This window comes from Salmo salar, chromosome 14, assembly GCF_965601325.2.
Source record: "Salmo salar chromosome 14, fSalSal1, whole genome shotgun sequence".
Classification (NCBI taxonomy): domain Eukaryota; kingdom Metazoa; phylum Chordata; class Actinopteri; order Salmoniformes; family Salmonidae; genus Salmo; species Salmo salar.
Window position 1 is genome coordinate 71,617,876 of NC_138304.1, and position 12,289 is coordinate 71,630,164.

The following is a 12,289-nucleotide window of genomic DNA, read 5'->3' on the forward strand; positions in this document are numbered from 1 at the left end:
TGTTGTCTGGGAGAGACAGGGGAGACTTTGTCTAAAGTCATTCTTCCATCTCCGGGTGAATTAAGACCAAAATGGGGAAGGATACTACAAAAGTCTGGGACTGCATTGGGGGGGATACTCCAAAAGCCTGGGACAGCTATGGGATGGGATACTCACACTGTCCAAGTGACGGTGGTGGGGGCAGGGTTGCCAGTGGCCTGGCAGGTCAGGACAGCGTCGGTCCGGCCGATGTACCAGTTGTTATCATAGCCCACTATGGACACAGTCGGGGGATCTGAGAAAGAGGAGAGAGAGGGGAGGGAGGTTACTGCAAGTGAACACTGATTACCTAACTGGGGTGCAGGAGTGGAAGAGGTTTTCGCAGCAAGGGTTGACCTATAAAGCATCACGGAAACTGAAAACTACCGCCAGAGGAATGCAGAGATATGACTAGGGACTGATGTCTCACGCTAGGTTAAAACAAACACAGGGCAGCCCTAACATGCTTCTGAAATGGAGGTTGTGAACCATGCTTGTGTGATGAATATCCCAACCTTGTCTGAGACCTGAAACCTACTGCCTATATTTTTTTAAGTGTTTTTTTTTTACCCACTTGGTTGAACAAGAAGGTTATTCAAACAGTTATTTGAGTAATGCCTAGGCTTCGGCTCAGAGGGTTAACATTCTTGGGGCGTGGGTTTCAAAACCCAGTCGTTCACGCTTACACTCGACGGCCAGCTTCATGGGGAAGGTCTGGGGCTTGTCCTGGGTGCGCTGGCTGATTATGCAGGTGACCTCCTTGCCGTTGTCCTCTGGCGTGGGCACTATGCGGTAATCGCTCCTCACCGTCACCGTGCCGTCCGGACCTTTTTTGGAGGTGGTGTTTTCAGTGCCACCGACCGCTCCCATCCACTTGATGGTGGCCGCTGGCTTGCTGTCGGCAGCCTCGCATTGGGCCACGACCACTGGTTCGCCGCTGGTGCTGGCTTGGACGACAACGGGAGCTGCCGAATTCTTGGGTTTAGCTGAGAGAGAGGAGAGAGGAGAGATGGGGAGCGAATGCATGAGTGAGTTTTTGTTTGTTGTGCACATACAGGAAGTGTGATCCCTCTGAGAGTTGGATAGAAGACAGAGTGCAAGAGAAAGGCAGCGGCGAATCAGCTGGCGAGGATGGAACAAGGTGGGTGCATTGGAACTGATGCGTTTCGTGACACCGCATTCATTTGAGGACACCATTAGTCATAGCACCGGAGCCCTCTCTTCACCAAGTGCAATTAGGGCACAGACTGACAGAAAACAAACACCAGCTGCTCACCAAGCATGACCAGATTGGTGGTGCCTTGCTCATTGCCGCTGGGGTAGGTGGCGTACTCGCAGGTGTACCGCCCGGCGTCGGCCATCTTCAAGCTGGTAATGGTAATGGAGGGGCTTGTCAAGGTGCCTTTGATGAAGCGGACACGCCCAGAGAAGGGAGATTCGGGGAAGCTCTCGCCGTATGTGGGGTGAAAGACGGCAATGTTGTCCCGCTGGCCTTCCGTGGGCTCCCATATCCATGACACCTGCATCCAAGAGGAATGACAAGGAATTAGAGGGTTGCAGGACGGCAGTCAATGCACAGTGTCTATCCACATGTCCAGTCGATTTCACAGATCCAGAGGTATGATATAGCATATGGAGAGAAAGAATAACAGCCACACTGTCAACAATTTCAATGCAGAAATGTTTTCAACACTGTTGCAACATTAAAACTCTAGACAACATCATCTTCACAGTACTGTTCTTCCTTTTCAAGGAAAATCGGAGGGCAATATTTGTCTTTCTCCGCGCCAAGGCTGACGTGCACGGCAGGCTCTCTCATCAAGTGATATCTGGTTACCTGTGTGAGCTTGGTGTTTCCTCCGTCGACAAACTGGCAGCGGAGGTCGACCGACTCGGTGGGGTACGCCTCCACCTCCGTCTCCACCCTCACCCGCTGACACGAAGCAGCTGTGGATGGAGAGAGAGAGAGGAGAGAGAGAGAAACAAATAAGCATCATCAGCCTCTCATTTTCTGCCTGTGGCTCAGGTTTACAGAACCACCTCCCCTTCCACTACCAGTGTATAGTAGAGATTGATCAGTACAGCATGTCGCCAGCCAGCTCGACAAGGGTGGGCAAATAGGGTGACGGAGTCTTAGCGGGTGTGCATCTAACTGTGCAAGCGCTGTGATTGTGAGGAGTGGCTGGGAACAACTCATACTAATGCGGAGTGTAGAGTGATTGAGCAATGCATATGTGAGTGACTCTGCCCCCCCCCCTGCAGAGAGACAATGGGGCTGTCAAACTGATTCGTCTAGACGAAAAAAAGCAGCAATCAGCTCAATTTAGAGACTTTCTTTCTCAGTAACTATTTGGATTGCACCTCACCGCCGCCCCCCTCCCCAAACGACATCTTAAATCACCGGGATCAAAATGAACCATCCAGTTTCAGGATATTATTCACAGTTATGAAAAGCTTCCTCTGTCTCAGGCATAAGTGCCAAACTGGCCACATTGCTGAATGAGAAAGAGCCTTTCCAGCTTAGCACTTACAGTGTATTCAGAAAGTATTCAGAGCCCTTTTCCGCATTTTGTTACGTTACAGCCTTATTCTGAAATTGATTAAAAAAATATTTAAATGCTCATCAACACACTTTACATCATAAATACAAAGTGAAAACAGGTTTTAGGAACTTTTAGCAAATATATATAAAAAAAAAAACAGAAATACCTTATTTACATAAGTATTAAGAACCTTTGCTATGAGACTCAAAATGGAGCTCAGGTGCATCCTGTTTCCATTTATCATCCTTGAGATGTTTCTACAACTTGACTGGAGTCCACCTGTAGTAAATTCAATTGATTGGACATGATTTGGAAAGGCACACACCTGTCTATATAAAATGCCACCGTTGACAGTGCATGTCAGATCAAAAACTAAGCCATGAGGTCGAACAAACTGTCCGTAGAGCTCTGAGATATGATTGTGTCGAGGCACAGATCTGGGGAAGTGTACCAAAACATTTTTGCAGCATTGAAGGCGCATGAACACAGTGGCCTCCATCATTCTTAAATGAAAGAAGTTTGGAACCACCAAGACTCTTCCTAGAGCTGGCCGCGCGGCCAAACTGAGCAATCGGGGGAGAAGGGCCTTGGTCAGGGAGGTGACCAAGAACCCAATGGTCACTCTGACAGAGCTCCAGAGTTCCTCTGTGGAGATGTGAGAAACTTCCAGAAGGACAACAATCTCTGCAGCACTCCACCAATCAGGCCTTTATGAAGCCACTCCTCAGTAAAAGGCACATGACAGCCCGCTTGGAGTTTGCCAAAAGGCAACTAAAGGACTCTGACCATGAGAAACAAGATTCTCTGGTCTGATTAAACCAAGATTTAACTCCTTGGCCTGAATGCCAAGCATCACAATCTGGAGGCGACCGGGCACCATCCCTACGGTGAAGCATGGTGGGGGCAGCATCATGCTGTGGGGATGTTTTTTAAGAGCAGGGACTGGGAGACTAGTCAGGATCGAGGGAAAGATGAACGGAGCAAAGTACAGAGAGATCCTTGATGAAAACCTGCTCCAGAGCACTCAGGACATCAGACCTGGGATTTCAGTTTTATATTTAAGAAATTTGCTGAAACGTCTAAAAACCTGCTTTTCCTTTGTCATTATGGGTTATTGTGTGTAGATTGATAAGGGGAAAAAAACAATTAAATCCATTTTATAATACAGATGTAACTTAAAATTTGGAAAAAGTCAAGGGGTTCGAATACTTTCCAAATGCACTGTATACCTGCATCATCACACCAGACTAAGAATTACTTAGAAGTATCGAAATAGAAGCCTCTGACTCACACAATTACCACCCAGCTCATTTCCTGTTAATGGCATTCTATGTTTTCCGTAAACTGATTTCCTTGTATGTCAGCTTTTTAGATAAACAAGGTATGACTACTATGAATCTTAAAAAAAAAAAAAGGTCAACTCAGCGAGATGACATTGCACGCAAGTAAACACAGTGGGTCCATTTCCACAACGACTACAAGCGTTGAAGCGCGAGGCTAAACTTCTCAGCCGTTTTGATCCTGTAGCTACCACACTGTAGCAGCGCGGAGTGCAGCCGTGTACGTGCGCAGATACTCTGTGCGACAGTGTGAGAGCAAAGTCTTACATCGCGCTCATCTCAATATCTGCGGTGCCACTCGTTGCAACGTCATCTCGCCGAGTCTACCTTTGAGCATACTCAGCGGTGCTGTGCATGAAAGACGGGCATTGCCTTGAACCGGTGCCTTCTGCAGGCTAAGCTAAGATGAATAAGAGAAGGCAAGTTAAGATTCTCTACGTCTTTCTTTCAAAGCACTTCAGTGTGAGCTTGGAGATGGCAACCACAGGAGTTCCTTTGAAAAACAATGACTTCCAGCGTCAACAGAAAACAGGTATTAGATCTGAGTGAGCGCACTATCAGGAAGGAGAGCTGTGCTTCAGTTCAATACGGGCTGACAGACATGTAGAAGACCAGAGAAAACCCAAATCCTTAGGCCGGCTTCTTACTGGCCAGTATTGACCGTCATATCATGAAAAATGTTTTATTCTATAGTCCTGTGAGACTTTAGTCATGTCGACATTCTTTCTCAGAAATATTCCTTGATCATCCCTGCATTAGTCAGGAATCATTAGGGATCATTAACATCACTAAGCAAACGGGAGTGAGCGATAGCCTATTGTCACATGGCTGATTTAACAGGCAGACTTGAGCCTATGGAATACACACAGAGCCAACGTCACATGCATCTTCCGGCTTGTAAGCTGCAGTGAGCAGGAAAGAAAAAATAATTACCACCTCAGCCATAATCAGTCGTGTTATCCACACTGGGCCAATTACAGATTTCACGCATGTGCGTTTCCCTTGCTGCCTGATGGCTTTTACTAACGCTCACCTCGTATGTACAGCGTTTGGCAATGTTGGCCAAAGTGAAACGTGGTTAAGAGAAAAAGCTGTGGAAATGAGGAAAAATGATTCGAGGAAGCTTTACGACCTGGAGTCCGGCTCATTTAAAAAAAAAAAATAGCGTGATCGGTTCTGTACGCGGAGCACCCTTGACATTTAACAATCCGAACAAGTAAAAATATAGTTAGTCAAGCGCATAGGCGTAATTACCGAGATTTCTGCCAGAATGATGTGAAAATGGCAAGTGGGGAAGGCACACAAATGAATAACAAGGGTTCAGGGAGGAGGTGCTCTGCTGGAGGCACTTGAAGAGCCGTGTTATTTCAGGCTGGATTGGAGACAGAAGAACAGGTACGGGTTCTGGCTGAGTTGTCAGGCAGCCAAAATGAAAAAAAAAAAAAAAAAAAAAGAGAGAGAGAGAGAGGAGAAGAAAGAGAAAGATGGAAAGGGAGGGAGGGGAGAGCGCAACAGAATTAGGGAAAGAGAGATGGAGAGAAATAGAGATCGAGGGAGGGAGGGAAATAGAGCGAGAGAGAGCAAGAGAGAGAGAGGAGAGAGACAAAGAGAGAGTGGGGAGAGACAAAGAGAGAGTGGGGAGAGAGAAAGAAATGGAGATGAGGAGAGAGAGAGAGAGAGAGAGCCAAGGCCTGCAGAGGCGGTACTAGAGGAGGGTGGAGGGCATAGGTGCAGAGAAACTACAGAGTGAGCTGGGAGAATGGGTGAGTTGCATGTGGGCACTCTGTTATTTTTTTGTCCTTTTTTTTTAAACACCAAAATAGATGAAAAAAGAAAGCAGGAAAGAGGATAGAGTGCTGCTGTGTACTTTAGCCCAGAATGTGTCGAACACGAAATGAGTCGAAAGCAAAGGCACTTTTCCCGCCCGCCACTCTTTATGTGACTGACCCCTGTGATGAGCGTTGGTGCAGTGATGACATCTCTGCCATATTAAAGCAGACCTCCGGTGAGCCGGCCCATTCATCCCCCTCTCCCTCCCTCCCTCCCTTCCCATATCTGAATCCATTAGCTCTGCAGGTACACTGATCACAGCCAAATGGGCCACGCTAGAGGATTAGGCCCTGGCAGCTAGGGTCATACCACTCTCTCTCTCCCCCTCTCTCTCCCCCTCTCTTCTATTCAAACACACGAGGCACACCCTAACATGGGCAGAGCACAAACTCAATAAACACACACCGTGCAGGGACAAAGACACACCTCACAATGATACACACACGCGCACGCAGAGGGACACACACTCAGAGTGCCTCCAGCTGTTTCCCCCTGACTCTCCTGTCGATCGGACAGACACTAAGCAGACTGATCCTCTCAACTCTGGCTGTCGCTGACTGCCGGCGAGCTCTCTCGCTCTCCAATTCTCCCCCGCTCTACCTCCGTTCTGTTCAGCCCCTCCGCTCCCCCTCCTCTCGCTCTTTCTCTCTTCCTCCCAAGGTCAAAGTAGCGCTCCCTTCTATCTTCTCTGCATTCCCCAATCCCTTAGTCCCCATCTCTCTCATCTCCACCACTTTGCTCCATGTCAGTGTGCCCCTCTTCATCCACCGCCCTTCCGCGTTTCTTCCTTTTATCTCCCAGGGTCTCAAGTCGTCTCTCTTTACCTCCAATGTCCTGTCACATCGTTCATTCCCTCTGAAGCCTCTCTCCTGCTTGTACACACCGACTCACTTTCTCCCCTCTCTTTGTGCCGTTCTGCTACCTTGTTAATTTTCCTATTCCGCCCGCCTGTTCTTGTAAAAGGGAGGATGGTGATATGTATGGTGTGTGTGCACAAGCTATATAAAGAGACATACTGAGAAAACGAAAAAGATTCAATGTGTGTGTGTGCGCGCGCGCGTGCGTGTGTGTGTGAGAGAGAGAGAGAGAGAACTGGCGATTGCAAAATCTGCATAGCATATAGTGTGTTCCACTCGGAGTGAATCCTCCTCCCAGAGGACCCAGAGTGGTTCGGTAGCCATGCATCACGTCTGTGGAACGTCTCTCCAAGCACACGGCTACAGCTCTACTCCCCAGCCCTCCTGTGATAAATGTATGTGGGGCCTCAGCGCTTCCTCTCACAAACCTGCTAACATACACCCCCCCCCCAAACACAGTCAGCCTATCTCCACACAGAAAGGAAAGAAGCTGTTCATTTGGTTAGAGATGCACGCTTATCAAACATGCATGAATGTGGACGTAGAATATGTACATGTTTGTCTTCATACTTCTACATACAATTATTTTAGCGTTCCTCTTCACAAAGAGCCCAAACACAGCCCTGCAGCCTTGGCGCTCCATTCTGCCCAGTTAATAATTCATCCGTCTGGTTAAGAGGAGAGAGCGCTCCCTCTTAAATTATTGACAAGCAACATCTACACTGCACCTGACCAAGGGGAGGAGGACTAAACAGATAGGGAGGAGGAGAGGGTGAGGGTGCGGCAGGAATGAAATGACAGAGAGATGGAGAGAGAGAGCGAGAGAGAGGGTATAGGTGGATTGCCGAGGTTCCCCATTATTTCAAAGCGTCGTCGATGTCTTGTTGCCACGGACTCCACTGCGTCGGTCACCGGGGCCGCAATATTCATTTGAGAGCCATTAGAGACAGTCGCTTGTTTGCCGGCACACAGCACAGGAAGTTAACGAGTGAATGTCAGCCGACAGAGAAAAGCACTTCATTCGTCTTAAGTCCAGTTGCACATTGTTGCGCCCGGTGACTTTGTCTCACTTCAACAATCGTCTCCGTTAAGAGTGGTCAACGACAAGCCAGACCACGCCCATTTTAAACGTCTTTGATCGAGGTCTGTTGAAAGAACGGGCGTCACACCTTCCTTACATCCTTGCAACAAATACGAAAGGGAAAAGATATGTAGGAGCTGGAGAAATGGGAAGGGAGAAGTCCTTTGTGCACATTTGACATTGTTTGGACAACGCCTTTTTTTTCCTGTGGTGGGATAAACCCAGATATTCCCTATTACCACATGTCAAAGCCATAAAGAAAAGCCACACCACCACAATTACAGGGCACCCACTCTGGTTCCTTTACCAGAAATCCCAGACTATGGGCTCCAAGTCCCACAATCCATCCAAAAATTACACTTCCCAGAATTCCACCTTGGCTTTACATGAAAAAAAAAAAAAAAGACATTGTATTGTCACATAGACCGGATAGGTGCAGTGAAATGTGTTGTTTTAATGAGTGTTTGTCAACTATGGCAGCGTTTCCCAAACTCAGTCCTGGGGACCCCAAGGGCTGCACGTTATGGGATCTCATCAAGCTTTGACTATTTGAAAATCAGCCGTGTAGCTCCAGGGCAAAAACCAAAAGGTGCACCCCTTGGGGACAGAGTTTGGGACATGCTGCTCTACCGGCTGTCGTGTAATGCATACCTGTCACGTGCCGGAGCAAAGACGTATCTGGATAGGGATTAAAGTCAGCGTTTTAGAAGGGTATTTATTCCTGAATCTAAATGTAATCTTATAACTAGAAATATGGTGAATGATAAACTAGCTTTGCGAGGGTGAGAAACAGAACGGTGTAGGGGAAGGTTGGGTGGGGGTTGGGCTCCATTGACAGTCAATCATCACGTTAAGAAAACCACCCAGGAGGAGAAACGTTGAACTACATTAAAGGGCAAGAGACTTATCCACTAGAATGAGAATAGGCAGCTTAACCCATGTACAGTTGAAGTCAGAAGTTTACCTACACCTTAGCCAAATACATTTAAAGTCAGTTTTTCCACAATTCCTGACATTTAATCCCAGTAAAAATTCCCTGTTTTAGGTCAGTTAGGATCACCACTTTATTTTAAGAATGTGAAATGTTAGAATAATAATAGTAGAGAGAATTATTTATTTCAGCTTTTATTTCTTTCATCACATTACCAGTGGGTCAGAAGTTCACATACACTCAATTAGTATTTGGTAGCATTGCCTTTAAAATTGTTTAACTTGGGTCAAACGTTTTGGGTAGCCTTCCACAAGCTTCCCACAATAAGTTAGGTGAATTTTGGCCCATTCCTCCTGACAGAGCTAGTGTAACTGAGTCAGGTTTGTAGGCCTCCTTGCTCGCACACGCTTTTTCAGTTCTGCCCACAACTTTTTGATAAGATTGAGGTCAGGGCTTTGTTATTGCCACTCCAATACCTTGACTTTGCTGTCCTTAAGCCATAACTTTGGAAGTATGCTTGGGGTCATTGTCCATTTGGAAGACCCATTTGCGACCAAGCTTTAACTTCCTGTCTTGAGCTGTTGCTTCAATATATCCACATAATTTTCCCTCCTCATGATGCCATCTAGTTTGTGAAGTGCATCAGTCCCTCCTGCAGCAAAGCACCCCCACAACATGATGCTGCCATCCCTGTGCTTCAGGGTTGGGATGGTATTCTTCAGCTTGCAAGCCTCCCCCATTTTCCTCCAAACATAACAGTCATTATGGCCAAACAGTTCTATTTTTGTTTCATCAAACCAGAGAACATTTCTCCAAAAAGTACGATCTTTGTCCCCATGTGCAGGTGCAAAACGTAGGCTGGCTTTTTTTATGGCGGTTTTGGAGCAGTGGCTTCTTCCTTGCTGAGCGGCCTTTCAGGTTATGTCGATATAGGACTCATTTTACTGTGGATATAGATACTTTTGTACCTGTTTCCTCCAGCATCTTCACAATGTATTTTGCTGTTGTTCTGGGATTGATTTGCACTTTTCGCACCAAAGTACGTTCATCTCTACGAGACAGAACGCATCTCCTTCCTGAGCAGTATGACGGCAGTGTGGTCCCATGGCGTTTGTACAGATGAACGTGGTACCTTCAGGTGTTTGGAAATTGCTACCAAGGATGAACCAGACTTGTGGAGGTCTACAATTTTTTTTCTGAGGTCTTGGCTGATTTCTTTTGATTTCCCCATGATGTCAAGCAAAGAGGCACTGAATTTGAAGGTAGGCCTTGAAATACATCCACAGGTACAATTGACTCAAATTATGTCAATTAGCCTATCAGAAGCTTCTAAAGCCATGACATCATTTTCTGGAATTGTCCAAGCTGTCTAAAGGCACAGTCAACTTAGTGTATGTAAACTTCTGACCCACTGGAATTGTGATACAGTGAATTATAAGTGAAATAATCTGTCTGTAAACAATTGTTGGAAAAATGACTTGTGTCATGCACAAAGTAGTTATCCTAACCGACTTGCCAAAACTATAGTTTGTTAACAAGAAATTTGTAGAGTGGTTGAAAAACTAGTTTTAATGACTCCAACCTAAATGCATGTAAACTTCCGACTTCAAATGTATGTATTACAGACCAATCACTCTTCTGAACACCGATGAAAAGATCCTGGGAAAGGTTCATGTAAATACATTTGAGGAAGGTCCTTGGAGGAATAATTAGTCCTGCTCAGACTGGGTTTATGTCATACTGCATTGTTACAGTTAAGCCAGTAAGCCATTAAAAACGGGTGATTAACATACTGCGGGTTGTTCCAGACTCATCTGCTCAATTGCCTGGTTATTGATTTTGTACAGTGGTCTTATCTGGTAGCCTCTGTAAACTGTAGTACTCCATCGGGGAGGCGTCGGGTTATGTTTATTCTGTTGCCTGAGAGTGAGCGACAGGCTGATGGAGGAATAACAGCGTGAACCCCCGAGGAAAGAACACCCCGCACCGCAGATGTTGGCCTACGTCAGTTGGGTATTCTTTTAAGTAAGTGGGCACAAAATGCAGCTTAAATATTGCTTATTTGCCCCCCCCCCCCAACCTAGCAGTGGGTGGGAGGCCATCGACGGCTTGTAAACAATGAGGTTTCAAATAGCAGCTGATTCACTCCAGGCACTGGGCTAGCCCTAATGAAGATACTTTCCCTGTTTTGCTTCAGTCAACCCTCAACTACTTGAAATGATGATGATACCATCGGTTAGCTAGCTGAATACCAGGAAACTACTGTATTAGCACACTACGACCCTGAATGGGAGGCAACACGCAGCGAGTGCACTATTCAACGGAAACAACCTCCGTTTCAACTCCAGGCGGCAGTCAAAGGTCGCACTGCGCACACCATTTCTGCCAATACAGCAAACTTGACACGCCTTTGGTATAGATTTGGTGACGTTAGATATTTATAAGGGCAGCAAAGACATAGCCGTAAGGGTAAAACAGCGGTTGGAGTTTAGTTGCGTCAGAGCCAACCTGGTAGAGGTTTCTCTCGGCTGTGGTTCAGGAGTTTAGTTGCGTCAGAGCCAACCTGGTAGAGGTTTCTCTCGGCTGTGGTTCAGGAGTTTAGTTGCGTCAGAGCCAACCTGGTAGAGGTTTCTCTCGGCTGTGGTTCAGGAGTTTTCACTCAGGGCCGGTAAATCACAAACACGCGGGTGGTGAAATAATGCCGGCTTTGTGACTTAAGTCCTCAAATTAGGTGTCTTGCTGCTTTTAGCCCTATTGAGGGATTCACACCGATTAAAAAAAAAGACCCAAATCTCTCATCTCTGGCTCCTGGGCTGGGGCCGGGCTGCTCTCTCCCGTTGATTACATTCATATCTGGCTCTGCTCTGATCCCTGGATTTCCCGGATCGCGGGCACAATCTGTCAGATGGGTTGGGGGAAAAAAACATAACGGGAGAAATCTAATTAAATAACATCAGTTCCTGGGGCTAAAAGATACTCCTCATGTCTAGCACCTGTGAATGAGACGGTAGAAGAGTCCTTTTCACCTCTACTCCAATAAAACCGACGTGACTGGCAGGTCATAAAGTTGCAGTCACTTCTTCCTCAATAAAGGAAAGATACGATTGCTTAAGATCACCATGGACAAGGTTCCTGGATGTCACAGTCCAGCTGATCTCACACTGCACCTAAATGAGGCGGGGCGTCAACCTTGTCAGAGTCCATAAATTCAGTTTTGGTTTCTGGTGACTCTCTGGCCACAACAAACATCTTAATTTTCATCTCAGTTCCATCTGGTTAGCAATGCTAAACTATCACACACAGACGAGATATTGTACCAGTGCCCTTCAATCAAAACATATCGAAATGTCCTTGGGGGAGATTAGTCTGGACGAGAGACTGTCCAAATCCCTCCCCTCTCTCGGCAACAATATCAATATTTTCATGACTCAATCAAGCCAACTGTAAACAAGTCGTAAACAGAATGTAATTCGATCCCAACCCAGCTCCTGATTTCCAGGAACGCATGGTCGTCAAGGAGATGTGATGGAGTCAGTGTGAACGAGGCGAAGCAGCTGTGAAGCTGAACAGCAGCTGTTCTTTCTCAGTCACACATCTGGTGACAGCCCGCTCATCACAGAGCAGACAGACTGCCAAGGGTGGATAGATAAGGTGGTTGGGGGGGGCTGTAATAGAGCTGGAACAGACTA

The 12,289-nt window shown here is 46.7% G+C and overlaps 1 protein-coding gene across 3 annotated transcripts in view; it reads right to left on the minus strand.

Annotated features, from left to right (window-relative positions):
- Positions 1 to 12,289, minus strand: part of LOC106569973 (poliovirus receptor) — a 74,193-nt gene that overhangs the window by 46,976 nt on the left and 14,928 nt on the right. For all 3 annotated transcript variants that reach the window (XR_001320595.3, XM_014141770.3, XM_014141769.3), the window contains exons 2-5: positions 1,856 to 1,965; positions 1,295 to 1,538; positions 705 to 1,004; positions 157 to 274 (exon numbers count right to left, since the gene is read on the minus strand). Coding sequence is in view for 2 of the 3 variants with exons in the window: in XM_014141770.3 (XP_013997245.1) it covers positions 157 to 274; positions 705 to 1,004; positions 1,295 to 1,538; positions 1,856 to 1,965 (772 nt within the window). In the remaining variant the exon portion in view is untranslated. The remainder of the gene's footprint in view (positions 1 to 156; positions 275 to 704; positions 1,005 to 1,294; positions 1,539 to 1,855; positions 1,966 to 12,289) is intronic.